Source organism: Trachymyrmex cornetzi, unplaced genomic scaffold, assembly GCF_001594075.2.
Source record: "Trachymyrmex cornetzi isolate Tcor2-1 unplaced genomic scaffold, Tcor1.1 scaffold65, whole genome shotgun sequence".
NCBI lineage: Eukaryota > Metazoa > Arthropoda > Insecta > Hymenoptera > Formicidae > Trachymyrmex > Trachymyrmex cornetzi.
In genome coordinates this window covers 378,621-404,338 of record NW_017299970.1, presented here as the reverse complement: position 1 = coordinate 404,338, position 25,718 = coordinate 378,621, and the positions used below count along the sequence as shown (strand labels likewise).

Below are 25,718 nucleotides of genomic sequence, written 5' to 3'. Positions count from 1 at the left end.
AATCTATTTGAGATTTCTATTATCTCTTCTGGGCTGCATGATAAGCTGTTTAGTAATTAATAAATATTTGTTTTATGATATCAAAGAAGGTAGAAATATCAAAAAAGAAAGAAAAGGAAGAGAGGAGAGAGGGAGGACACTAAGAGATGTTGAATATCAATTTAATACGAAATATTTAAATAACACAATTACATTATGTTAAATTGATATTTGATTGTGTAATAATTTAACACAGTGTTGTAAAAATTTAACACAAAATTTTTACAAGGTTTTGAATGGATCGTCCAACACAAATACAATTTTTTTTTTACTGTGAAGACAAAGAAAATTAATTGTATATTATTAAAAAATTATTAATTTCTGTTAATAACTTAGTAAGGCCTATTTAGCTTTCCTAGTATTAAACGAAGTAATTGAAAACAGTATGACTTTAGTGTGATTTTTTGATTATAAACACACATTGTCATAATAATAATAATAATAATGTCAAAGGGTCACATTTGTATGGCTAAAGCATTGATAAATATGTAGATTATTGCTCTTAAAATATTGTAATGCTCGATTAAGAACTGTACATGAAGCGTATCATGTCGTTTGAAAAGCACTTTGCTTGAAGGAGAAGATCGGCTGTTGCGGCCCCGCCTTCCGGGAATTCTATTTATAGTTGAACACACCTGAATGAATGAGTCTTTCTCTTACTCGTTCGTGTGAACACGTCTGCGGGGTTTCAAACAGGTTCCATCAGGTTTTACGGGCGTAGCCTAATCATGCATGCAAGAAAGCTCCGCCTCGTCGGTCGGTCATTGCTTCGCCCCGATGAGTTTCTTTGCCCATGGTCAACGGCTGGCCAGCTTCGACAAGAATTCACTCGGCATCTGTCGTCGGCGGAGCCGATAATTGTCTCGGATAGTATGCCGAGTCGTAAAAGTCGCGCAATCTGCAAAACTCGCAAGAAGTCGCGAAAAGTCCGCGACCTTCGTAATCTTGACGAAGTACTCCAGTTACCAGAGCGTTCGAACTAGCCCCTTTCGCTCGGCGGGTGCGACTTGTGCTCAAGGATACTTCGCGACAAACAGGCCTGCAAGCGGATCTTTGTGATTCCTCGCTGTACTACAAGGCAGTACAAGGAAATATCAGCGAAACTTTTTCCGCATAAGAACTCGTCTTCTTAGCATTATTTTTGCGATCCCGTTCTCTCTCTCTTTCTTTCTCTTTTCCTCGCCATATTTTTCTTCCATTTTGCTGTTTGTAAAAGAGATTAAAATTCCTGGTAGGAGCGTTTTTCATATTTACTGAAGAATAGAAAATCAGACTGCGTGAGATTCATATTATTACGGGAAAAACTTAATTAGAGCTGAAAACATATATTAGATCATACACCCGAGACGTTCAAATAACAGCGACAAAAAACTCGATCTATTATATATATCATAAATTTATATAGATGAATAATTGTAAAATTGATAAGGTTAAATTATTATAATTATTATAATTTATATAATAAAAAGACAAAAATTGTTATAATTGATATAATAAATTGTTATAGAGAGAGAGAGAAATTATTACATTCTAAATACAATAAAAATAGCGTAACATTTTTTTCGTTGAAACGATCGCAGAGATGCGATTTTTTATTTGATTACATCGTTTGATATTTTATTTTAAAATTTGTAACAGCACATCTCTTGCAATGCAAAATCTCAAAAATCCCAAAATCAAGTGGATTTTTACTTGAATCTTCCAATATTTTTTCTCATCTCTAGAACGAACGCATTATTATCTTGCAACCGCATTATTTCAAATTAGCAAAGCTTCATCCTATTACCATGCCAGTGAAATCACGTTTTCGGTAAAGTCCGGAATTCATTGCATGTGCTTCCGTTGCATTTCCGAGCGGAAGCGACCGAAAAACGGTGGAAATCGTGCTGCGAATACAAAATGAACGGAATGACAGCGGCTACTCTGCTACTTTTATCCGAGCGATCGGAAGCGCTTATCGCGAATCTAAGCTCACGATGAAAGGACGATCGACCATCGTTCCTCTTTTGAAAAATCAGGAGAATTCCGGAAACTGCTTCCTTCTCTCGTTTAGTTCCCCTTATACATATTGTCGCGTATCGAGCGTGGGAGATTGAATGGCGGACGCAAATAACTTTCCAACATATCTCGGGCGATACGAAAGCATCGACGAGACGAAAGGAAACGTGCGCGAGATAGCTTTTGCGAGACACGCGCGATAGCTCGAAGGAGACAATGGTTTATACTCTGCGCTCGTGTTGTGCTGCATGCTCGAGACAGACACGTGTCCGCGAAAACCGGGCAGGCGTCATATTGAGAAACGTACTAGTCTCGGATATCGGACGAACAATAAACAATATGCGATTTATCGATTTTGCCATTGCAACGTGAGCGTTCCTGCAATATGCAAAAGCTGCAATAAGCATGGGCTGCACGTTTATGCAAGTACACGTTTCTCTACGTAACTGTAAGATTAAAAAAATATAAAAATTGTTGAATACAAAAATTGAATCCTGGAGAAATTGAAAAGGCATAAAAGAATTAAATTATAAGAATGAGAAACGTGTAGAGGGGGGAAATAATTGGAAAGAAGGACGAATAATATCCCGATTCACTTATTTTAGGAAACTTTGTGATTAAAAATTAACAGAAAAATTCATGATTTTGATTTTTAATTTATTTTTACTTAGATATGTAATATATTTCTGTAACATAGCGCATTTTGAAAATTAATTAATAGTTTAAAGTAAATTTAAATTATTTATACAGGTACAGTTATTAATATTTAATACATTCAATTTCTTTTTTACAGGTGAGTAATCTTTATGCCGTTACTTCGTATCTACCCATGACAGAACGACTTTTTGCATGTGAGTACTCGTTGAAATAAAAAGATGTGTATCTTCACGTAGTAAAACCGATTTCTCTTCAGTCCAAGGTAATCGACGTGATAAAAAGCGCATTATACGTAGTGCACATGATTAGAGATTCGATTTTATGCTCGAAACACGTTTTAACGTAAAAATACAATTGTTTATGAAATGGTGTAGTAAGATAACAGAACATAACGGTTGGAATTAAAGAAACGATCAAACAATAAGTTCTACTATAATTTCGTAAAAGTTTTAATTTTAAATTGCAGATTCTGATCGTAAATTTTAAAAATTAAGAAATAGCGTTGTTTATTTAACAATGAAATTCTAATGCGTAAATATTATTTTTCGAAACGAAACATAATATTTATATAGCAGATATAAATTCCGATAGCATAAACAATTTATATTACATAGAATGTTTGTGTATCTATACTTGTTTTCACTTGTGTACTTTGAATTTGCAACACATTTCCATGACACATTCCATAAGCTATCTCGATTCCCGAGAAGTATTATATAAACGTACGTTGTTTTCATAATATCAATTCAATTCAATCGCCGTGCTTCAGTTAAGAATCGTGCTGCATATTCTTGCTGGAAGCGACGCGAACGAAGATCGATCGTTTTCATATTGCGCTGATTCTCTTCCATCGCGTTAGCTAGTGGTGTTGATCGAGGATCATCTTTTTGGTAAAACGCATTGAGCGGATGGGCGGCTTCGGTTACACGCGCGGATGAAGCTGAAGAAGACGTACGAGCGGACTTACAGTGGCGAACAAATGTTCCCACCGATAAACTGTTTGCGTTTTCGCTTGCAAGTATCGATTTCTGTAAATCGTTCGCGGTGATATTTTCGGTGCGACGTGCGACAGGAATCTGGTCTGGTCGTAACTCGCGATCATTCGTACATTTTTGTTATATCGTTTTCACGAGTAGGTTGCAAGTTTCTCGAATTTTCATAAAATCCGCGCATCTTTGTAGACTACAGGAATTTATTCCCGTGTATCTCGACTTCGTTGCTTTTCGACTTTTTCTCGTTCAACAGCAGGTACACTGAGAGATAAATGTTTGGTATTTGTAACTATAATTATATATTATTATAATTATGATTATTATTGATATAATGATAATAATAACAATAACTATGTATATAGTTGGCAACCTAAAATGACTATATAATTATAGTTATTATAACTATCAAATGGTTGAAATTACCATAAAATTATAGTCGCTTGAATAATTTTTATGATAATTTCAATTATTTTATGGTTATAATAACTATAATTATATAATCATTTTAGGTTGCCAATGATATACATTTGTTGCTAGAACTATATACATAGTTACTGCTATTATTATTATAGCAGTAATAATTATAATTAAAGTAATATATAATTATAGTTGTAAAAACATTTTTCTTTTAGTGTACCGTATATTAATCGAATATCATTCGATATTGCAGCGATCAAACGCGCTTGGAATTTTCCGTCACTTCTTTTCTCCCACGTAGGTGTCTGCTGGCAAATGCCGACAATAACAATTATCTAAAGGTGCGTATCCACCAAAGAAACATAGATAGAATAACATATGTGTTTTTGTTTCCTATTTCCGTAAAAATTCCAATGTATTTCTCGATGTTCTTCATTGTCACCAGGAACAAAAACATAAGTTGCTTGTAGAAGTAACAAATGTAGGCAACAGCCGGAGATTTGGTCAGAAAGCCGAAGTCTCTGACCGAAAACCGGGAAGGTTGGCAACCGTAGTTAAAACGCGTAACTTTGTTGATTTGGTGAATACAGTAAGTTGCGGAAACAAATTGTTGCCTCAATAACTGTAACTAAACTAAAATGTTCCTCTGAATTGAGTTTGTTCGGTAGAGACAAATTGTTTCTACTAGTTGCTATAAGTCAGTTGTTTCTAGCAACAATAAGCAGCAAAAAGTTCTTTAATGTTGTTGGATACGCACCTTTACAAAACGATATTGTGCTATTTTAATTCAACGAATGTCTGTAACAGACGGTAACTCCCGAGTTTTGGTTAATTCATGAATGAAATTGTTTCTGCAAATATATAAAAATTGATATAAATACATGAGAATGATTTTGCTGAAATATCTATGAAAATATAACTAATAGATCTGAAAATAATTTTGTTGGACCATTAAGATAATTATGTAGAACGTTCAAACTGGTTGCTAGAATGTCAAAACTTTTTGTATTGCTTATGCTTGAAATTCTATATAATTATTTTGATGATCCAATAAAATTATTTTTAAATTTATCTAGCTAAATATTTCAGTAAAATCGTTCTTTTCATATATGTAATTTTTGTTGATATTATAAGTATTACAAATACACTCATAGCGACTAAAAAATTACATCAAAATCCGAAGAAGTAGATCACATGCAGTATTACATAGCATAGACATTTAAAGTACGAGTGAATTAGATTCACGATTCGTAAGAACCACTTTAAGTAATCGCGTTTAAGATCTCCACGATTTCTGGATTTAATCCACTCTTTTACTTTAAATCTTTTATTTTTATCGTATAAATTTTGCTAAACCGACAATTTAGATTCGCTTGTAATGTGAAATTGTTTAAGCTCTTTTACAAATTACTTAGTTTGTTTCGATATCTTCGTTCAGTCTGTGAACTTGGACTGTAGACGTCGGAGAAAAGAACCTCTGATATATTTTATAGAAAATCATTGAAAACGCGGACCGATAGTATACGATCCAAGAAGTCTGACGGCCGTCTTAACCATAAAGTTTCGAAACAACGAAGGCACAGAAGGAGGAGTACACATTTATCTTTCTTCGCCGATAGCTCATTTCCTCGGTACAATGGCAAGAACGCGTTCGCGCGAATCGAAGAACGAGTCGACGTCGTTCCGCCAGTGATTTCAGACATTGATGTTCTATGAAAACTGCAGAAGTTCGTACGGGTGAACAGTTTAGAGGTCAGCGATTGCAGCTGGGTGGTAATATCGTCGATGTTTATCAACATCTGGAAAGGTGCTCTTGATATTTTAAAATTGCAATGATTGGTGCAGCCGAACGACCACCTTGAGTCCAACAAATAGGTCAGACGGGAATTGAAACTTTCGATTCGGCAACGTGAAGCTGACTAAGAATTAAGATTAATTCGTCGCTTGTCTGCTAACCTTGGATTTGCTAATTATTCATTTGAGATAAATCCTCTGTATATTCCTATTAGCGAGTATTATTTCTAGCGAAATATTAAGTGTGATATTCCGGATAATGGGATAAAATTAGAATCTATATTAATAAAAGCTAAAGTGAAATTATAATATCGCATCAAGTTTTATCCTACATCGATCACAATTAAATGTCACTGCATTAATTTTATATTCACATTGGATAATCTATTTTATCAATATTTATTATTCTATTTTAACTTAAAAATTATTTATACACGTTGTCATTATGACTCATGCATTATTCTATTAAACTACAAAGTATGTCAAACACAAGCTCGATAAAGTCAGTAAAAGAAGCGATTTGTGTCCGTTTAAAAAATCAATAATAATGCACAATATGAACACGTTGGCGTAGTTAATATTATTTTCCTCAGTACGTGCATTTTACGTCGTTCGCAACAGTTTCGAGACAGCATATGACATTTTTCTTTTTGTAAACGATGGAAAAGTAACGAACCGAACGTTGAGTGATAAGAGAAGCCTTGACCCAAAAATTCGCGATGTTTATATGCTTATATAATTACTCCCTAATTCATAATCAAACATGCTCTTCTTGACATTTTGTTATCGGAGAAGTGGCTGTGAAGTGGCATCACTTGTATTTCATTAAAAACGATCTTATCCGCTGACATCTCAAACTTTCCTTTTGACGTCATCTTGCTGATTTTGTGAATACTTTTTCAAATGTTGTCGACAGAATAACATCTTAAGAATTTTCTCAAGTAGTGACTAATTGAATTATCGTATTCTTCTCGCTGTAACTAGAAACAGAAGTAGATACTTTTTAAAAGATATCACGAGAAATTGTGGAAAATAATAGTAATGCATCTAACTTTTGTAAGAGTATAATTTAAAATGCAAATAAAAAATTCGTTAACTGAAACTTGAACTGATTTATGTTGCGTGATTAAAATCATCTTACTATCATATTCTTTAGCAAACTGCTTGAATAATTGATATATAAAGTAAATTATTGATTATTTATTTATATTGTTCAGGGAGGAGCAATTCATAATTCATAGATCTGATATTTTCCATACATTTATATTTCTTGTTTTTTTTTTAGAAGGTTTCCTAAATGTCTTATAGAATGTCTGTTGAATAGTAAATTCTACAATCATTCTTTTTATGATCGAGTATTTCAAGATTTTGCATTATCGCTCCTATTCCCCGTTATCATTGGAGGAAGGAGAATTCTCGTTGCATACTAATGCAAATTCTATCTGCCAATCTTCTTCACACTCAACGAAGCGCGTCGAGCGATAATCGATTCAGGCAAGTACCTGCCGTCAACCTTGAAAGGAAAGCAAGAGAGCATCGCCATCGGCTAGTCGTGAAGTTTCATTCTATCGAATAATGTTCGCGATTGATTCACAATTGGAATTAATTCGCATTATTCGTTACAGTCTAAAAATCTCTAAAGTTCGATATTTCATGCTTTATTCATCTTCAAACATTTTGTAGATTGTATTAAAATAAGAAATTATTAGTATGTTTCAGAAATCTGTTTCTCTGAAAATCAACAAATTCTAAGTTTGTGTAAATATTTCACTTAATTATCTCACTTTGTTAAAAATTAGGTAATATGGTATGTAAAAACTATTATTCGTTATGTGTGAAATTTGAAGTTTTAATTTTGTTAATTTTCAGTTTAAAATTATTAGTGTAGAATTATAACTTTTATTATGTTGTTAATTTAAAAGAAAGAATATATTGTTCTCGATTATTTTTTACATAATATTATAATGGACGGTTATAAAATCTTTGTACAGCTTTAAACTTTCATAATTTCCGTTCTATTTATATATGATAAAGTTATTCTGTAAAAGGGATAAGTTAAAGAATTTATTTTAGTTTTACAAATGTTTTTTCTTGAGGACGTTTCTTCTCAGTATTATCATTATATATATACAAATCGAGATATGATTTTAAAGTTCTACGAATACATTCTATGTTTGTGAATTTTGATCTTTTTTTTGTATTTTGATTTACATTGATTATTCTAATCTATCAATTCTTTGAAGAATTTATCGAGCAAATTTTTTGTTAAACAAAATCGATAATCTTAACATGTTCTCATAGAAAGAAATTGAATTAATGATCTCAAATCTGGTGAACATAATAGCTAAGAAATCAGTTCACTCTTTTTTATCCATTTGTTGAGAAAATTAGTATAAATTGATAGATAGAGAACTTACAAGAGAACTTGTAATAAATACTAAATTTTTACTAAATTTTGAAATTCGAATATTTATATACAGATTAATTTTATCATGTACTGATCGAAAGTTATGAAAGTTTATAGCTATATAAGGATTTTAAAATAATCCTGTGTATAATTATGGCTTAGCGATATCGACAACATTAGAGATAATATTAATGTTGATTATTACGTAACAACTGCTGAGTTCACATATTTATTTTATTTAATTTTACTCGATCTCTCCATACATTAAAGATATAGTAAAATTTATTTAATCAACAATTAATGCGCAGTAATATTTGATATTTGTGTTTAATTAATTCGCAGAGTAGTTGAGAAAAAAATATGACAGATGTGATTCCTTCCTGAACCCCAGCGCTTATAATTGTTACAAATTACATTTAATTACGTATTAAATTCCCATCAGCATGTCATTAATTAAGACCAAAATTGCGGATATTCTTTTCGTGGCTGTCTTCCTGTGTGGAAAGGTGTTAGCGAAAGTTTACCACACGGTACGAATAATTATAACGGTCAATTTGAATTATGTTTTAATTAGTTCGTAGCACGATAATTAACTCAAATCAAGTTAGTTTGTACCTCGTGTAGTGGTACAATATGCGGTACACTTATTATTGCGTTTTCCTACATATAGTGTCTGCTCTGTCTATGCCAAATGCTGTTAACTTTTCTAAAAATTACAAACATTTATGTTACTTTTGGATTTTTTATTGAAGGATATATTTGTAATTTTAATAATAAATTAATTGAAAACAACAAAAACACAAGAATTTAATAAAAAAAAAAAGAATTATATTTTTATATTAATTTTTTATTGATTATTATTATCAGCATTTTTGAAAGAGGAATTATTTCGATTTTGACAAATATAATATTGTTTTTTTTTTTAAATATTATATATCCTTTCACCGAAAACATATATTTTATGTGTTTAAAAAGCTAAAAAGTTAAAAAGAAAGATTTATTTCTTATTTATTTCTGTCTTTATATAAAGCGACTTTACTGGCTAATTTGTTATGACGTGCTTTAATTTACCCGAAGATAATTTCACCGTGGCTTAGAAAGTAAGCTGTTGCGCATATAATATCGCAATTACGATTTTGTAATGAAATACGTCGCTGATCAGCATGATTTGCGTTGGCAATTAAAGAGCGAAATGAGCGAGATATTTACAATCGAAATAAATCACGTTGGTATTAAAATCGCGTGTGACAATGGATCGGTTCATCAATTTTGCAAAGTATAATAAATAACGTGCAAATAAAATTTGATTGTGTGGTTATACGCAAAATGCGAATGCCAAGTTTGATATAAGCTGTGGTTAGAATGCTTTATAAAATACTCTGTGATCAGCATAAATACAATATTACCAATGGGAATTGCAAGAGGTGATGACATAAATTGAAAATCCTAGACAAGTACATGCACGTCAAATAGTGTTTTTCCTCGCGAGTGGAAGAAAGAAATAAAAAAATATTTCCTCGTACAAGAATTTGCGAAATCACTTTTTGTAACACAAGTACATTTAAAAAAATATCTCGGAAATGTGTTGTTACTTAAAAGACTTTTTCTCAAAAATATCTTTCATTAGAAAATTTCATCTTTTTATAATTTTAAATTCGGCAAAATGTGTTGATAAGGTTTATTTGTGATATTTTTAAAGATTTGTTTATTATATTGTCGTATGGGAAAAAACATTTTTGAAATAAAAAATTTTTGACATACGAGATTTATAAAAGAAAATATTTTTATAATTGTAAATATAATTTTGGAAAATTTATATTCTAAAACGTCAATTTTCTTTAATACATGATGAATATAATAAAAAAAATCAGTGTAGTAATCATGAATATATTACTCCAATAAATTGTCAGTTTATTACATAAGTAAGATAAATCGGAGACATGAAACGTACGTGAATAAAAATAATTTATTGACATTTAATAACTTTCTACAATTAATGCGCGTAATGAATCAAAATAAAATAATGTACTTTCCAAATATTACTCTAAGCAAAACATGCTAGAGAACTTGCATTCACGTTTCCGTTAGATTAATTGTCAGTAATATGCACGATAAAAATTAAAGTTATTATCATTAAAACGCAGATAACATCTAGATTCTATATTCAGATAACTGTTTTAAGTTCTAAGAAGACGATTTATTAAGAATTATAAAATGCACTTAACTGTTGCTATTTTAAGAGAATGTAATCATATCATAATTTATCAGTGATAAGAAACGATTTTTGCAATCATATTCTCGTAATTATTCTCATTAAAAAAATATATATATATGTATGTAAAATGTACAGTGAAATTATGGAAAAATATAATTGCAAATATCACTGATAGGAAATAATTAAAAATATAGATTAACATACATTATTTATATATTCGTTGTTAAAATACAGTTCAAAATCGATATATATTACCTATTACAATTTTATCAAAATTAAACTTAATGTTCCTAATAACTAATGCAGTTATAGCAGTAAGTGATAACTCCGAAAATTTTCATAATTAAAAACTTTTCTAATTTATCTATCATTTATGACGGCACGGGGGTTCATTATCGCACATTATATTGATACGGAGAACGATGACAAGGTCTTGTTTGATGTTTTTATGCAGCATTAATGTACACCTTTTCGTACTTTTGTGACGCCGGTTGCCATTAATATTCCTCAGCAGATGTCACACGCATGGAATGTCAAACGAAAAGCGACGTTGTCCAGGCTTTCTCAAGTTACTGCTAGTTGTAACGCGTTCGTTTCTTTGTCTTTATCTCGCTATCTACTACGCAAGGACTCTTGATAATCCGTATGAAGAGTCGAAAACTCGAGGAAGTATTCGACAAATCATGTTCACCGCGAAGGTGAATAAGCAATCACGTAAGTATACGTCGGGGATTTCGTCGTTCGTGCATATATTATACAAGCGCGTTACTCGCATCTTTTAATTAGTGGGACATTCGAAGATTCGCTCGATACCTACAAGTGGTTTTTCATTATTCGAAATGATATCATACAGAATGACGCATCATGTTGCATGATGAATCTAAGTAAACATTTCGATCTATTATAGATGAATGTCGCGTGTAACTCGTGCCAAAGCGTTACGTTGTTTTTGCCATATTTTTTACCTTACAAATAATTAATTTTACATTTATATTGTATAACAAGCCCATTTTCTGAAGTATTCTTTTGGCGTACAATAATCTTTAAGCAAGAAAGATGTAATAATATTTAATAACTTGTAACTGAAATTATCATATGAATTCTGATAATCCGAAGATTTTTCTTAATTTGTAATGATTTGGAATAAGTTTATATTTTTTAATTTTATTTTCAAAGTTCTAAACTTGAAAAAAATTTTTTTTTAAATAAAATTAATAACTAAAGCTTTAGTAGGCCCCTATGAATCGTACAGTTCTTTTAGAAACAATAAAGGTTCTTATTACGAGTTAAATATGTGGAAGAGTGAGATCTTGAAGAATAAAATAATATTATTAAACAAAGAATTTCGTAATAAAATAATATTGTTTAATATTTTTAATTTTATTCTTTAAGAATTTTGAATACAATAGTAATTAGTAATACTTAATCAACGGTATAATGAATACAATAGTAAAACTTAATCAACGGTATAATGAAGAGTAAATTTTTATTAAACAATTTTATACGAGTATGACTGCGTTGAAAGTGGATTTTGGATATTCAATTATCCCTCCCCCCTCCCCCCCCGAATTATTGGAGCACTGTTTTCGACATCGTAACTCGACGAATAATTTAGTAATTGATCGGCGAAACAATTTCAAATAGCTTTTTATTGGTCGACGATTTTCTAGCATATAGAGACGATTTTTAATCACGCAACTCTAATTGATTGCAATCAATATAATTGCTTTATTGAATATATATTGATTTATCGCACATCATTTTTTTTATCTCATTCTATCGCTATATCGACACTAACGATTAAATTCGATGTAATTCCAATTTTAGATTTTTGATTTATTGCGAGAGTTAAATTAAAGTATTAAATTAAATCGGTTACGCGCGATCTACCTGGTTTTCTCCGAAAACGTTCCGCCGAATTTGCACTGGTGAAAAAAGGATACCTGTAAAATAATGCAATCTAAAAATTATATCAGTATTATAATTAAATTCGAACTTTGATCGAACACAGAATTCACAGAATCACGTAAACCATTGAAAAAGCATCTCTTTATCCGATTGCATACGCTCGGACGGATTTTCGAGATGGAAGTTTATAATTCCGTTGGATCGTAAATCGCCGTTTTACGACGAAATATACCAGACAGATACGCTACGAGTTTCGCCGATCTTTTTTATCCCGTCTGAGTTCACGAAGGTCGGATCTACCCAATAATATCGTCAGGCTGACATTTAATACGTATAATCGTAACGGAGGACACGATTTTTCTTCCATTTTCCGTCATTTTTGGAATGCGCTCCTTTAATATAACTTGACAGATAATACAAAAATATTAATCTCCTATGTGATTATCTAAAAAAGAATTTATATATTATCTATTTTTAAAAGATTGAATGATTTGAAAGATCAATTGTAAAAAATAGTAATCTTACACTGAGAAAAAAATTATTAAATTTTTATAAATATTTCTTTGAATAGTTTTAGCGGAATATTTAGATAATTACATGAAATAAATATTTAGATAAGCGAAAAAAATGATAGTTGAATTAAACTAATGGTTCTTGCATCTAATAAATATGTATTTACATTTAGTAAATATTCCGTTTGAACTATACTTAAATATTTATTAAAATTTAGTAAATTTTTTTTCTCTGTGTAGGAGTATTATAGTTTATTTTTTTTATTACCGAAATAATTTCTGAATACTAAAATTTTATGTTAAATTCGACCTTTTGGTAAATTTAATATTTAGTCTTAGAAAATTTAAACGAATACAACATTTAATTCAAGTTGTATAAGAATCCGCTTCCAAGTTTGTATTTCACACGATTTAAAGGGTTAACGAAATCAATTTATCTTCGTTGTTTTCTACGATTTCGACGGCTTATTCTTTCGTATTCGAGCGTAGTATTTTCGTTGCGCAGATGTTCACGTAGAAAAACACAATTTTGAGTCGCTGCTCCAATTTGCAAAACGGACAATATAAGCACAAGTGTTACGATAAAAAAGAAGAGATTTATCACGCGGCCCAAATTATTATTCTTATGACTAATCGGTCGAAATTGCCACGTGGCGTTGTGCTTCTAAGATATCTGATATAATTTATATTTTGCTTTTTAATTCGGTCAGATATCAATTTTCGTCAAAGACACACGTGTTGTTTATGTTTCTTGATCGATTAGTGATTGCACCAACTCGCAGTTAAACAAGAAGAGATTTTAAAAAATAAAGAAAAGTAAATTTTATTCGATTTATTATTTATGAAAAATGGGTAATTTGTAAATATTTTTTACATGATTTGCATCATGCAGAATATGATACAGTTTATTCTCAAATATTACATCATTTTGTGTTATCGAAATATATTATTTAGATCAATAATTGCTTCTTTTTGGAAATCTTTGAGTGCAATTCTTAAGGATCACACTTATTATAAATGATTTCATATCGATAGCAATGAAATTTTTTGTTTAAACGAAAAGGAAGCAAGTTTGTTCTCGTGACTCAAAAAGAAAGAATTTAGTCCCGTTTATGATTTTGGTAGCCAGGTAAACCTGTTTTACGACGCGTAAATCCGACGACAAATCCACATCTGATAAAGTATATTTAATTAATTGAGGCTCTCTAACACGCGAAATTATTCCAGCACTGTGAAATACTTTTCCACGAGTAGTTTCAATGAATACATTTAGCAAAGATAACATCATTATGTATTTTATTTATAGACCTGATTAGATCTACAACATCAAAGAATTTCTAAAGTCTGTCATAATCTTTTAATAATAATATAATTATCGTATACATGAAATATTTTACAGAATTAAGAATCTAATAAATGTAATTTACTTAATTAAAAGAAAATTTTATTTTAATTTATATTGAAATTTTAATTCGTATTTACTTATTTTTATTTTTTTATTTTTAATAAGCTTAAGAATAACTTTCGAGCTACTTAAGGAGATGCTAAAGTGACAGCCGAACTTTGAAGGAATTGTCAATTTCACCGATTGAATGCGATTTACACACATACGATTTTAATTATTTTAAGTAGATATATAAACTAAAAGTTTCTATATTTGAATAATATAAAGGAATATTAAAAAATCTTCGTTTATGATTTTAAAGTTTACAAGAGAAATAAATAAAAATACGATCTGACAGTGTACGTATACGAGATTATGTACACTCAGATAGTTTTTTTTTTCATTTATTTCTTTTGTAAATTTTAAAATCATAAGCTTAGTTTGATTACATACTTAAAATCATTTATTATCATATCGTTTAAAATATTTATACGTTCGCTGTGCATTTTATTATATGTATATAAAATATCAATTATAAGTATACGAAATAAGTATAGAATATTATATATAATTATAGGTATAAATTATAATACTTTATGTAGAGAGACTCGACAAATTAAATAAGATTACTTATGAATTAAGCTTTGCTATGACGGATTTGTTTGGAAATAATTTTCGTGTCGTCGCGAGTTTACTCCGCGCTTTCGCACGCGCACGGCGATCGATCGTCAAGCGTGGGAATGTCACTGCGCGATCAGCTGTCTAACTACAAGGCCGCCACGAGGAGACACTTACACCCGTTTCCACGACATTTCCGCCCTGTCGTTCACCGAGACGAAGTTTCCGTCGCACATCCGCGCATTTTTCCTAACGAAGGCTGCGATTAACGAGGCAGGCGGATGAATGTCCAGAACGGTGCAAACAATTGGTCAATTCGGCCGCGTATCCAATTACGAAATTGGCAACGATGAAAACACGGACCGGACTCTTAATTTGATTCAGCCAATTAGAGCCCTTCCGTTGTCCGTCCGTGGAGGCTGAATACGCTTCTTGCCTCTCGCTCGTCGAGAAAATTTCTGCGACAAACAACGTCGCGCTCTTTGTTCTGCCCAAGATAGTGTCCTTCTTGCGCCCGACAAGCATTGTATATTTAAATTGCTACCTTCGGAAGTCGATTAATAAAGTTTTTCTTTTTTCAGATTCTTTTACGAAAACAGATTTGTGTTGTAATTAAAACTTGAATAAAAAATACGGGATAACGGACACTTTACGAGAGGATCTTCGGAAATTGTTTCTTCATTCTACAGTTGACAGTTTAATCTGGTAAATAAAAAGCTGTTTGCCTAAAGTTTATTTTTCATGGTATCTAACGAATATGTTACGTCAAAGTTTTTTTAATTAGTGCAATGGAAAGCAGTTAATTTGCAGAACTGTAAATTTCACCGTACTTTTAGGTAATTTCTCTTTCTTGCTCTATTTAATTCAATTCTTACAAAACAAAAAGTAAAAGGGGATGCTGCGCCTTGATACGAACGTAACTAGAGTATAAAGTTGGCCAAACTTACCAACATTGATATATATAGCAATCATTAATGTCTTAGAAGATTATTTACTTACATAATAAAATATTTATTTACATTGGCTTTTTAATTAATAATAAAATATTGATATAATAAAAAAATATGTTATACAAATAATGCAACATAAAATAATTACTGATGTGATTGCAATATAAAAAAATTCTAGTCATTAAATAATGAAAGTATACCTATATTTCGATGAGATGTATACAAAGATGGAAGAGAAAAGTTTATTTAAATGCAGAATCTGTTTGGGTGCATGCTTATTTATTTACACTCACGAAAACTATTGGCATGACGTGCGCCGCAGGATACAACAACCCCTATAAGTAAATCTGAGTAAATGTCGAATAAACAAGCGGGTGTGGTCAATCTCTTGATCTTGGTCTAGAACCGGGTCAAGAGCGGAGCGCCAAGATGTATGGCGATTGCCGGAAAAAATATCTCGCGGCCGACCGTGAATTAAATGGCAGTCTGATATCGCGAATTGTGTAATCAATTTTAAGTGGCTGTTTGAACGCGATATCTAGGAATATAGGGACATTCGAACGTTGATACTCGGATACGATCGAGATTCTTGGAATATATTTTTCTATTTTTTTCTCGATTTTTATCCCTAAGTAGCAAAATATGTTGCAATTAATTGACTTATCATTTATACAACTTTTTTCGCTTTGTTTATCTTTAGAATAAGTTATAAATTATTGTTTATCTGCTTATACTTTACTTCTATATAGATACTCCGTGTATTTTACGACCGTTATCATTATTATCAATCATAATCTTGTCATTCCTGAAAATAATGAAAATTTATTTTAACAAATTTATGATGAAAAGCACGTATCATAGTGTCATAATATTTATTGTGTAAATATTACAATGAATATATTTATTTCAGTGAGTTTATTTATGTATTATTGCCATACTTTTCAATCTGAAATTGAAAAGAGAGAAAATTTATCTCTTTAAATTTGCAAAGACGGACTTATAAGATCATAAATAATGCAAGCAAACGCTTTTCCTTCTATAAATCAATCTGTGATATTTCTTGTGCAATAATAATTTCAACGAAATTATCGATATATCTTTTACTGTGTGTGTGTGTGGTATTAAAATTGTTATTACGTCTTATTTTTTTTTATCACAATCTCGGATCTCTACTATCACATTGATTAACTTGATTTAGTTATCTTGTTAAAGTGAATTTACACAATGTGATTTTAAAAGCCCTCGGTATGTAAGTTTAAGAATGTCTAAAAAAATTATACAAAAACCCAACAAGACGAAACTTGATTATACTAGGAACATAAAAAAAATTTTGAAATTTATCTGCAAATACAATCAAAGTTTAATCTACTATCATTAATTGTGGTTATCTTATACTCATTCATAAAAATTCGTAGTATTTTAAAATGTTTGATTATCTAAACTTTATAATTGTATTTTACAGCTATAGTTCTTACATTCTTCTATAAATAGATTTCTTAATATCTCTTTAACTTTGTTCCATAATTTATATATAGATAATGCAGAAATTAATCACATATTTTCCAACAATGAATTATATGTATGGTGGCTTCGTATCGACCATAGTTTATCTTAACTGTAATCGCTCCGAAATTTTCTTCCCTTCAACTATATACATTGTGAAAAATTGTTTATAACAAATTCTTTTCACAGCCTGACATAAATTCGAATTACATAATCTTAGTTCTCGAATTTGATCTTCAAAATGAAAAAAATCATTCAATCAGAGAATACATTACCTTTAAGCAAAGATACAATAATTTACATTACACTGGACCCGAATATCAGTTAAAAAAATTCTGGAACGAATACCAATTAGGATTAAACTCAATTTACCAAATAGTTAACTTTAAATTTAATTTTCTAAAGTTTTTGCTCGACAAGATTATTGAATTTTGTATAACCTTTCATTTTTAACGCAGAAAACAGGCAAGTCTACAAAGCAATTGAATTTTTTTAGCGTCTGAAGTCTTTTTAAAAACGCAATAAATATTTAACAGCTTGTGTTTATATCGCACTTTGCGCCATATAACCGTACATATCTAAACTTAAATTAAAGTTACTTGTGACCTTCGTAAAAAAGAGATAAATCCTAAAATAGGCAACTGTATCGTTAAAAACGACATGTTAATACTCCTACGCTTCAAAAGACTCACCCTGGATCCATAAGAGACATTTAAGAAACGTTTATAAAATTTAAACGCCACTTTCTGACATTTTTATGAAATCTTGTGAAAAAATAACCGCTACCCGAGCTGGATCAAAGAACCCTATAAACTGACGGCCATAATCATCTACAGATTTCTTCTTCCCGAAACGAGAATCAGGATCGGCCAGATTTCGTGCGTATCCTCTCGTACGACTCGTACACGCGTTCGTCGCGACTCGGGGTGGGGGATGCGCCGCGAAAGAGAGAGACAGTCGTGCGAGGCGGGCAATGCGGCACGCGTATAAATACAAGCGGTCGCGTTCGCTCGCGCTTAGTTGCTACGATACTCGATTCAACGTGGCGGCCGTTGATCGAGCTCGTCTTCGATCCATGCTATCAAAGTCTCGTCCGACGTTCTCCCGTGTATTCTGTATACGCTTTCGACGTGTATTGCGTGCGTGTGCGTGACGTACCTGCGTGCGTGCAGTTTGATAACGAGAGCGAGTCGAAGGGAAAATAATAAAGAGGACGCGAGAAAGAGCGGCTCTTCTTCGCCCGACTCCGATCATCCAGTGTCTTAATCACGCGTGTGTTCAGAGAGAAGCGCACGGAGAAGAAAGGAAAAGGGGTTTGAAAAAAAGGTCTTATGCCTATCCCCGAGAAGCTTGTCTTTACATTATCGTCGCCGAGCGTGATGCGAAACAGCGAAGTCTCGTCCCTGCCGCCCTCGGCAGGCGAGGGCTGGTCGAGGTGAAGACGGAACGAACAAAGTTTCGAGAAGCGGCCGAAACGAGAATTCGCTTATATAGAAAAATCCCTCTATTTTCGAAAATCTAAGTGAAATTGGTCAATCGGATCGCTAGGTGTCTAAAAACGGAGCATTTCGCGCCAGGTACAGAGGGGACTAAATGAATAATAAAAATAAATAAACACTGATCTCTCTAGGTGGGTCAACGATCGGCGTAGATCCCAACGCGTTTTCCTCTCCACGGGCGTATCCGCAGATCAAGAGCACGTACGCACACACGCATTGGCGTACTCCTACGTAGGTAGCACGCGTTTCGCGAGAGTGACCGCATCGACGCGACGGCGTCGTCGGCGTCGGGAGTGAAAAGGCGGTCGACCGTTCAGCTGCTTTCACCTGACAGGCCGCGCCGCGCCGGTGGAATAATGCCGTTGATCGCGCTTTAACGCTCCGTGTCGCTGTACCTTCGTCTTATCTCTGTGAGAATGACAGCCGTAAAGTCATCGATAACTGTCGCCGGATAATATTTCTTCACCGTAAATCGTTTACGTTCGATTAAAGGCGATAAGCTTGTCCAATTTGGTGCAACTGGCGAGAAATTGTGCAAATCTTAAGAAATTCCGCGTAACCTGGACCGGATATACACGAGCCAAATCGACAAACTTCACGAGAGAATCTATTCCCTCTGCGACGCTTTGGAATTTGTCAACACCGCAGCGTAACCATCAACGGCCAGTGTATGATATTAAATAGACAGCGGTAAAAGATCGTAGCTGACTCTCGTGGCACGTCTTTGCTCGTGAATACTTGGAATCTATGGAATCTGGTGGATATGATGGATACTCGATCCGTAAATATTTAATCGTGAATGTCATACTTTTCGACGACTTTGTCTGCTATAAATTATTACGTTTTTAATCTCTTAATTGCCTATCGTTTGTAATTTCGTGGCGCAAGATGACGACAAAATAAAGTCGATCCATACTCTGTACATTAGTGAAAGAGACTAGTTAAAAACTTTACTCTTTTGATATTTAAACGATCGAGTTTTTTAAATTTTGACCTAATCATTTGTGTGCTGATCTCTCTCTGCCATTATTATAAATTATTCGGTCAACACCATTGAGACTATTCGGTAGTCGTCTCGTAAGATTAGCGAATATATTTCCTACGTCATCCGACCTTCAAGAATGTCTCCCGCGTGAGATATTAACGACTTCGCAGAAGAGAGCGATCCATCCGATGTGATTATTTTATCCTCGTTCGATCTTCAACGGCCTTGCTGCTGTAAGGCGTTAACCCGACGTTAGCGGTATCAACAGAAAGCCAACGGTCTTTCACAACGGTCTTCTCGGTACATAGTCAGTAAATACTTAATCTAGACGCGAGCTGACCCTCGGTGACCTCGATACAAGATACTAACTCGACATTTCCGACGCTTTCTGTGATGCGCATTACGCGACTATAAACCGCTCGTCATATGGACGTGGCCATTCCAGTTAGTATGGAAACAGCCAAGATGTACATCAGCGAACCGCAGAACGGTCATACGACCACCAAATACGCCTCGACCAACTCCATCCCGGCGATGATGGAGCAGGAGTCGTCGCTGGCGAGGATCCTCGGCGCCGTCGGAAGGCATCGCGAGAACGCAGCGATCCTGCGGGACACAAAGACTCGCCGGCACAGTGTTCTCGAGGATCTGAAAGCTCGACGAGACAGCCTGATCCAAAGGGCTCGTAGGGTCAGCATGTTTGAGGAGAAGGAGAATAGTTCCAAGGACACTGCTAAGGACAACATCAAGATCGACGTCAAGGATAGCAACGTGAAGGAGAAGACAAAGGATAAAAGGAGGGGCAGCGAAAGTGGCAGGAGAGGCTCGGTGTTCTACGTGTCTGAGGATCTGCTGGAGGAGAATCAGGAAGTATTGGAGAACGAAGACCGTGACCGCTTGGCTCAGGAGGCTAAAAAGGCACGCCGGAAATCCTGGCATCCACTCGTCAAGCCGCCCAAGCTGGATCGGAAAAGAAGGAAGGGCGTGGTGTCTGGTATTCCCTCTGGTGTGCCTTCGGAGATTGGCAGCACAGAGGGACTTTTTTCGCCAAATTATCCGCGACAGAAGAGGCCATCCTGGTGGAATATTTTCATACCGGAGTCCAGGTACTTATCGCGATTGTTTGATCATTCGCACGTGAGTACCCGTTGTTTTGCGAACGATCACGTACTCATTGTAGCAATCTCTGAGTGAATATTCCGAGAATTTAATTTTTGAAAAACTAATTGAGACAAGCGCGAAAGTGAGATACATAAATTTTCAGAGAAATCTTATCAGAATGTACAACTGCTAACTGAATGAATCACGTATGAATTTAGCGTCATAAATATATGATAATATTTTCATTATAACGCATCATGCGCTTTCAGTAACGTCATACATCAAATAAGAGAGAGAAAGAATTTGCGACGCGACCGGGAATATAAATTTCGCCATCATTCGTTTCATATTTATGTCTCTTAATTATTTGGCAAATAAATTTCACTGATAATCATTTTGAATGACTTATTCGTACATCAATTGCAGTTAATAATCATTAAACGATCGTCGCGGAGTCGTAAAAACATGTCTCACACTGCTCGAGAAAACTTGCGCGATGAAATATAAGTAAACGATACTTTAACGCCATAATGACCGGTACATGCAATAATTCCAAATATTAATACCCAATTTGCAGTAACTTTCGTAATAATATATGTATTCATGGTTCTGGCTGGCCTCCAATATATGGACAAAAATTACGATTAAGATAATATGAAGGAGAGAGAAAGAGAGAGAAAGAGGTGCAATCTGAATATTTTATTAATTCTCAATAATGTCCAATAATTCGATAAAAATTACGCCTTCCAACGTTTCAATGCCTTCAACTGACCATTTCACCTGTCATGTCGCGTAATGTTAAACTTTTATGACATCATAATTAATTTGTATCGCCAAATGATTTTAGGTGCCATAATACGCAGTTATAATAATAATAATGTTGCAATGAATGATTTTAAATTATCACATTACATGAATATAAATAGTTCGTGATGATATACTGTTCATCTTAGATCATATCGTTATCAATCTGTTACTGTGTTATATAAGCACCTGACACGTGAATTCGATTTTGAGTGAAAAGTCTCGAATAAACACGTGCCATTTAAGTAAATATTTTGGGATGTCAATGGCATTGAAGTCATAATCTGGGTTCGCGGAAATCTTTTGTCGTTCACCAGACGAGAAACATTATCGTTTTAGATAACGGTTCTTTATAATGATTACAGTATTTTGCAAAAATAACGATAATTCCTTGTAGATATGACGCATATGTGTAAACGAGATTCTGAATGCATCAATAAAAATAATATTAGCAAACAAAGAGCTATAAAGTTTTTTAGCTCAAACAGTTAAATCTTGCCACAAAACTTTATTTAATATTTAAGTAAAAATATTTAACCGTAGTTTGTTTTTCCATATAATACATAGTCTTTTTGACAGAAGAGACTGGACAAAGAACTTGTTTACTCTACGTTTCAGAATGAAAAATATTGTTGGTGAAAACAGCAGATATTTCGAGTAGCAAACATGACAGGGAAATTAAATGCGGAACAAAAATAAATAAGATTATCGAGAGTTCGATTTAGTTTAAGATTAAATTCTGGCGTCATCTTGTTTTCACAGTATTCCAGCTGGAAGTAATGTGACATTTTTATTTTGAAGGAAATGGAATTTTCGATACTTTAATATTTTCCCGAACAATGTCCGGGGACTTTATGAAAGTCTCTCGTTGCATTGCAATCTCGCGATTTCTCTACGAAAGACTTATTCGCGGAAGTCATCACGAAAAATCAGCATTGGCTTGTCCCCTTCACAATTCGCCATAAAATCTATCCAAGCTGGCGGAACCAGACGATCATTTCGATGAACGTGCTTAGTGAGTAATGTAGAAAGTTTCAATCTTAATTGCGTTATGTAATTCATGTGATTGATTTCCTGAGTTATCACAAATCTCGAAAAATAGATATTATCTGAAAAGATAGTCGTTTCATTCGTTGAGCTAATTGCAGAGTTTCTTTCAAGTGTAAAGAAGTGGTACAAATCATCCATTATTTTTAAAGAGACTGTTAATCTGAATTGATTTTTCTTACAATTTTATGCGATTATCTTTCTGCTTTTAAAAACAAATGTAATTGCTATTTAACTGCTAAGCTGAAATCATGTATCCTTTTTTAATTGTAATATAATCGTGATTAATTAAACAAACAAATTTATTGTTCATAAATATGTTATACATAAAGTCGTGTATTTATAGTATAAATTTAAAAAATGTTTATTTATTGCGCATCTTTAAACTCGTGCTACAAAGTGTTCTTAAACTCTTGCTTGAAAAAGTTAAAACTTAAAAACGGAACATTTTACTCTTTTTGGAAATTATATAATTTCCGAAAAGACTAAATATTCTGCTTTTAGGTTTTAGTATTTTCAAGTAAAAATTTCAAAATCAGAACCGGAAACATTACTCAGATTTGAATCTTTTATCATCTTATGCTTTAGACTGTCAACATTATGAGTCTGTATTAACACCGTTTGATACCAATGTTTGCATTATTTAATCAACGTAACTTACTGATAACTTTTGTTATACGTCATCTCGTGCGATTCATTAAGAATCTTGCTGTCAACGTTATCGTTGTTAAACATTACAAGATGGGTTTGAACTCTGAGTGGTATGGTTGGTCTCTTCATTACTATCAAACTATTTTGTAACAAGAGAATGCATAATAATTTACAATTTATAACAATTCGTAGAATTAATGATAAGTAATAATTATCACTTTATACATGAAAAAACTATTTTTATTTCTAATAATATAATAATATAGGAGAGAGTGATCTAAATCGGACCGTGTTCTAAATAGGACCTTTTTAATTTAAATGAATACGGTTAAGTAGATTTGCGTACTATTTATAATGTAAAGTTCTTATAAGACACCGAACATGTGATAGCAGTTTGACAGTTCTCTATCATAATATTCATAAAATAGACGTAAATATGTATTTTCAGCCATTGTGCGAAAATTTTTTTAAAAAAGAAAATCCTTGTAAATCTTTATTTAAAAAGTGTTAAAAATTTGAAAAGTAATTGATTCAAGATAATTAAAAAGTGTAGAATTAAAAAAAATCAAGCTTTTTGTGATTACTTTTGGTTTATTGTAAAATTTGTTCAAAGTTCGAAAGGACCCGTATCCAAATCAGACAGTATAGTGAATAATTTATAGGCTTGGTTGTAGTACTTGTGATCGGCTGACCATATCTGGTCCAACCATTTAAATCAGTAAAATATCATTAGTCATCAGACTCAGATTAGTTGAATTTTATATTGATTTCAATTTTACTAATATAAACAGTCAGTAACTTCTTTTTCCGAAAAAATTTTTATCTTTGACTGTTAAATTGCTCGTTTTTACTCAATACTAAGAAAAATACATTAAAATATTTTAAAATTCTATTTAAAAATCCATAAAAATAGGAGTTTTCGATTTGAACCAGGCGATGGTTCGATTTGGAACCGATGGTTCCAAATCGGACCGGAAAAAGCGTTTTTACATTTTCCATTATAGTTTAACACACGTCAAAATGGTCTGAAGCAAAAATGAAGGGAATTAAATGATCTTTCCAATGGCACCTTCGATTTTACGATCGGACTTTATTTACGCCTTATAGAGAGCAAAAATTGTAAATAGGTCCGATTTAGACCACTCTTCCCTACACAATTTTTTTTAATCTTCCAGAATTATTCTATTAAATACATTAATCCAACATTATCCGTCTTTTTTTTGTATATGAATAATAATTTCCAATGTATTTTTGTGTGCTGAATATATTATCCAGATTTAGCTATTAGGACAGAATTTTGAAAAAAATAGTGTTAAAGAGGTAAAAAACAACGATTTTAATAATTTTTATTTATCTTTAATTATCGTTAATATCAAGCTAAAGTATAAACTTTTAGCTTTAAAATGTATTGTTTTGTTTCTATATAATTTTTTGTCACTTCAAACTTCTTCTGTTTTTCGTTTTTAAAATATAGTAATTTAGAAATAGCTTCTTTTTGTCAATTTCATACTGCTTTTTTTATTTAGCATGATATAATTATAAAATACAAAGTCATATCGAAACGAACAAAAATATTTGTTGCTATAACATTATAAAAACTTTCAAAATCATCGTTTTTATCTTTCTAACGTCGTTTTTCTTAAAATTCTGTCCTGATAGCCAAATTTGAGTACCGGATTCAACAGGCAAGAATATATCGAAAATGATTTTATACACAAGAAAAAAGAAAAAAAGTCAAATTTTGTCAGACAGTATAATTGAATGTCAAAAATTAGCTAAAAAGTTATTTAAAATATTTCGAATACTTTATTTGTATATGTATATGTTGCATGAAGGATCAAGTATTTCTCAAGATATTTCTGTCACTATTGTGGCTGGAAATAAAGGAAAATTAATTTCGACGCAATTATTCAACGTATTTCTCTTCGCGCAATTTCTTGTACGAATGAAACTCAAATGTATCGTGTTCTAAAAAAATTTTTGGTCGTCAAGACGGATTACTTGCGGAACAGGGATGTAGGCAAGTCTCTTTATGACTCGCACAAACCGGTCGCAAGGTCTTAAAATAGCCCTCTCTGTCATTAGGTCTTTTCTTCTTCGCGATCTCTCTTCACTTCTCTCCTCACTTCTCTCCTTCTTTCAGATTCAAGCTGTTCAGATATCAGTATTTTTTACTAATTATATTGATTTTATATATTAAAATAACGATGCGAGAATATTAAGAGACAATGGCCTCA

At 32.6% G+C, this 25,718-nt stretch overlaps 1 protein-coding gene across 9 annotated transcripts in view; it reads left to right on the top strand.

Moving 5' to 3' along the window:
- The window catches only part of mtd (TLD domain-containing protein mustard), a 128,658-nt gene that overhangs the window by 22,246 nt on the left and 80,694 nt on the right, over positions 1-25,718 (top strand). For 3 of the 9 annotated variants that reach the window (XM_018516827.1, XM_018516829.1, XM_018516823.1), the window contains exon 1: positions 18,432-20,984. The exons of 1 other annotated variant lie outside the window; for it this stretch is intronic. In XM_018516827.1, coding sequence (XP_018372329.1) covers positions 20,305-20,984 — 680 coding nt within the window. In that variant the 5' untranslated portion in view covers positions 18,432-20,304. Of the gene's footprint in view, positions 1-18,431; positions 20,985-25,718 lie in introns of those variants that run through there. 5 more of the 9 variants (XM_018516824.1, XM_018516825.1, XM_018516822.1 and 2 more) reach the window with 5 other exon arrangements.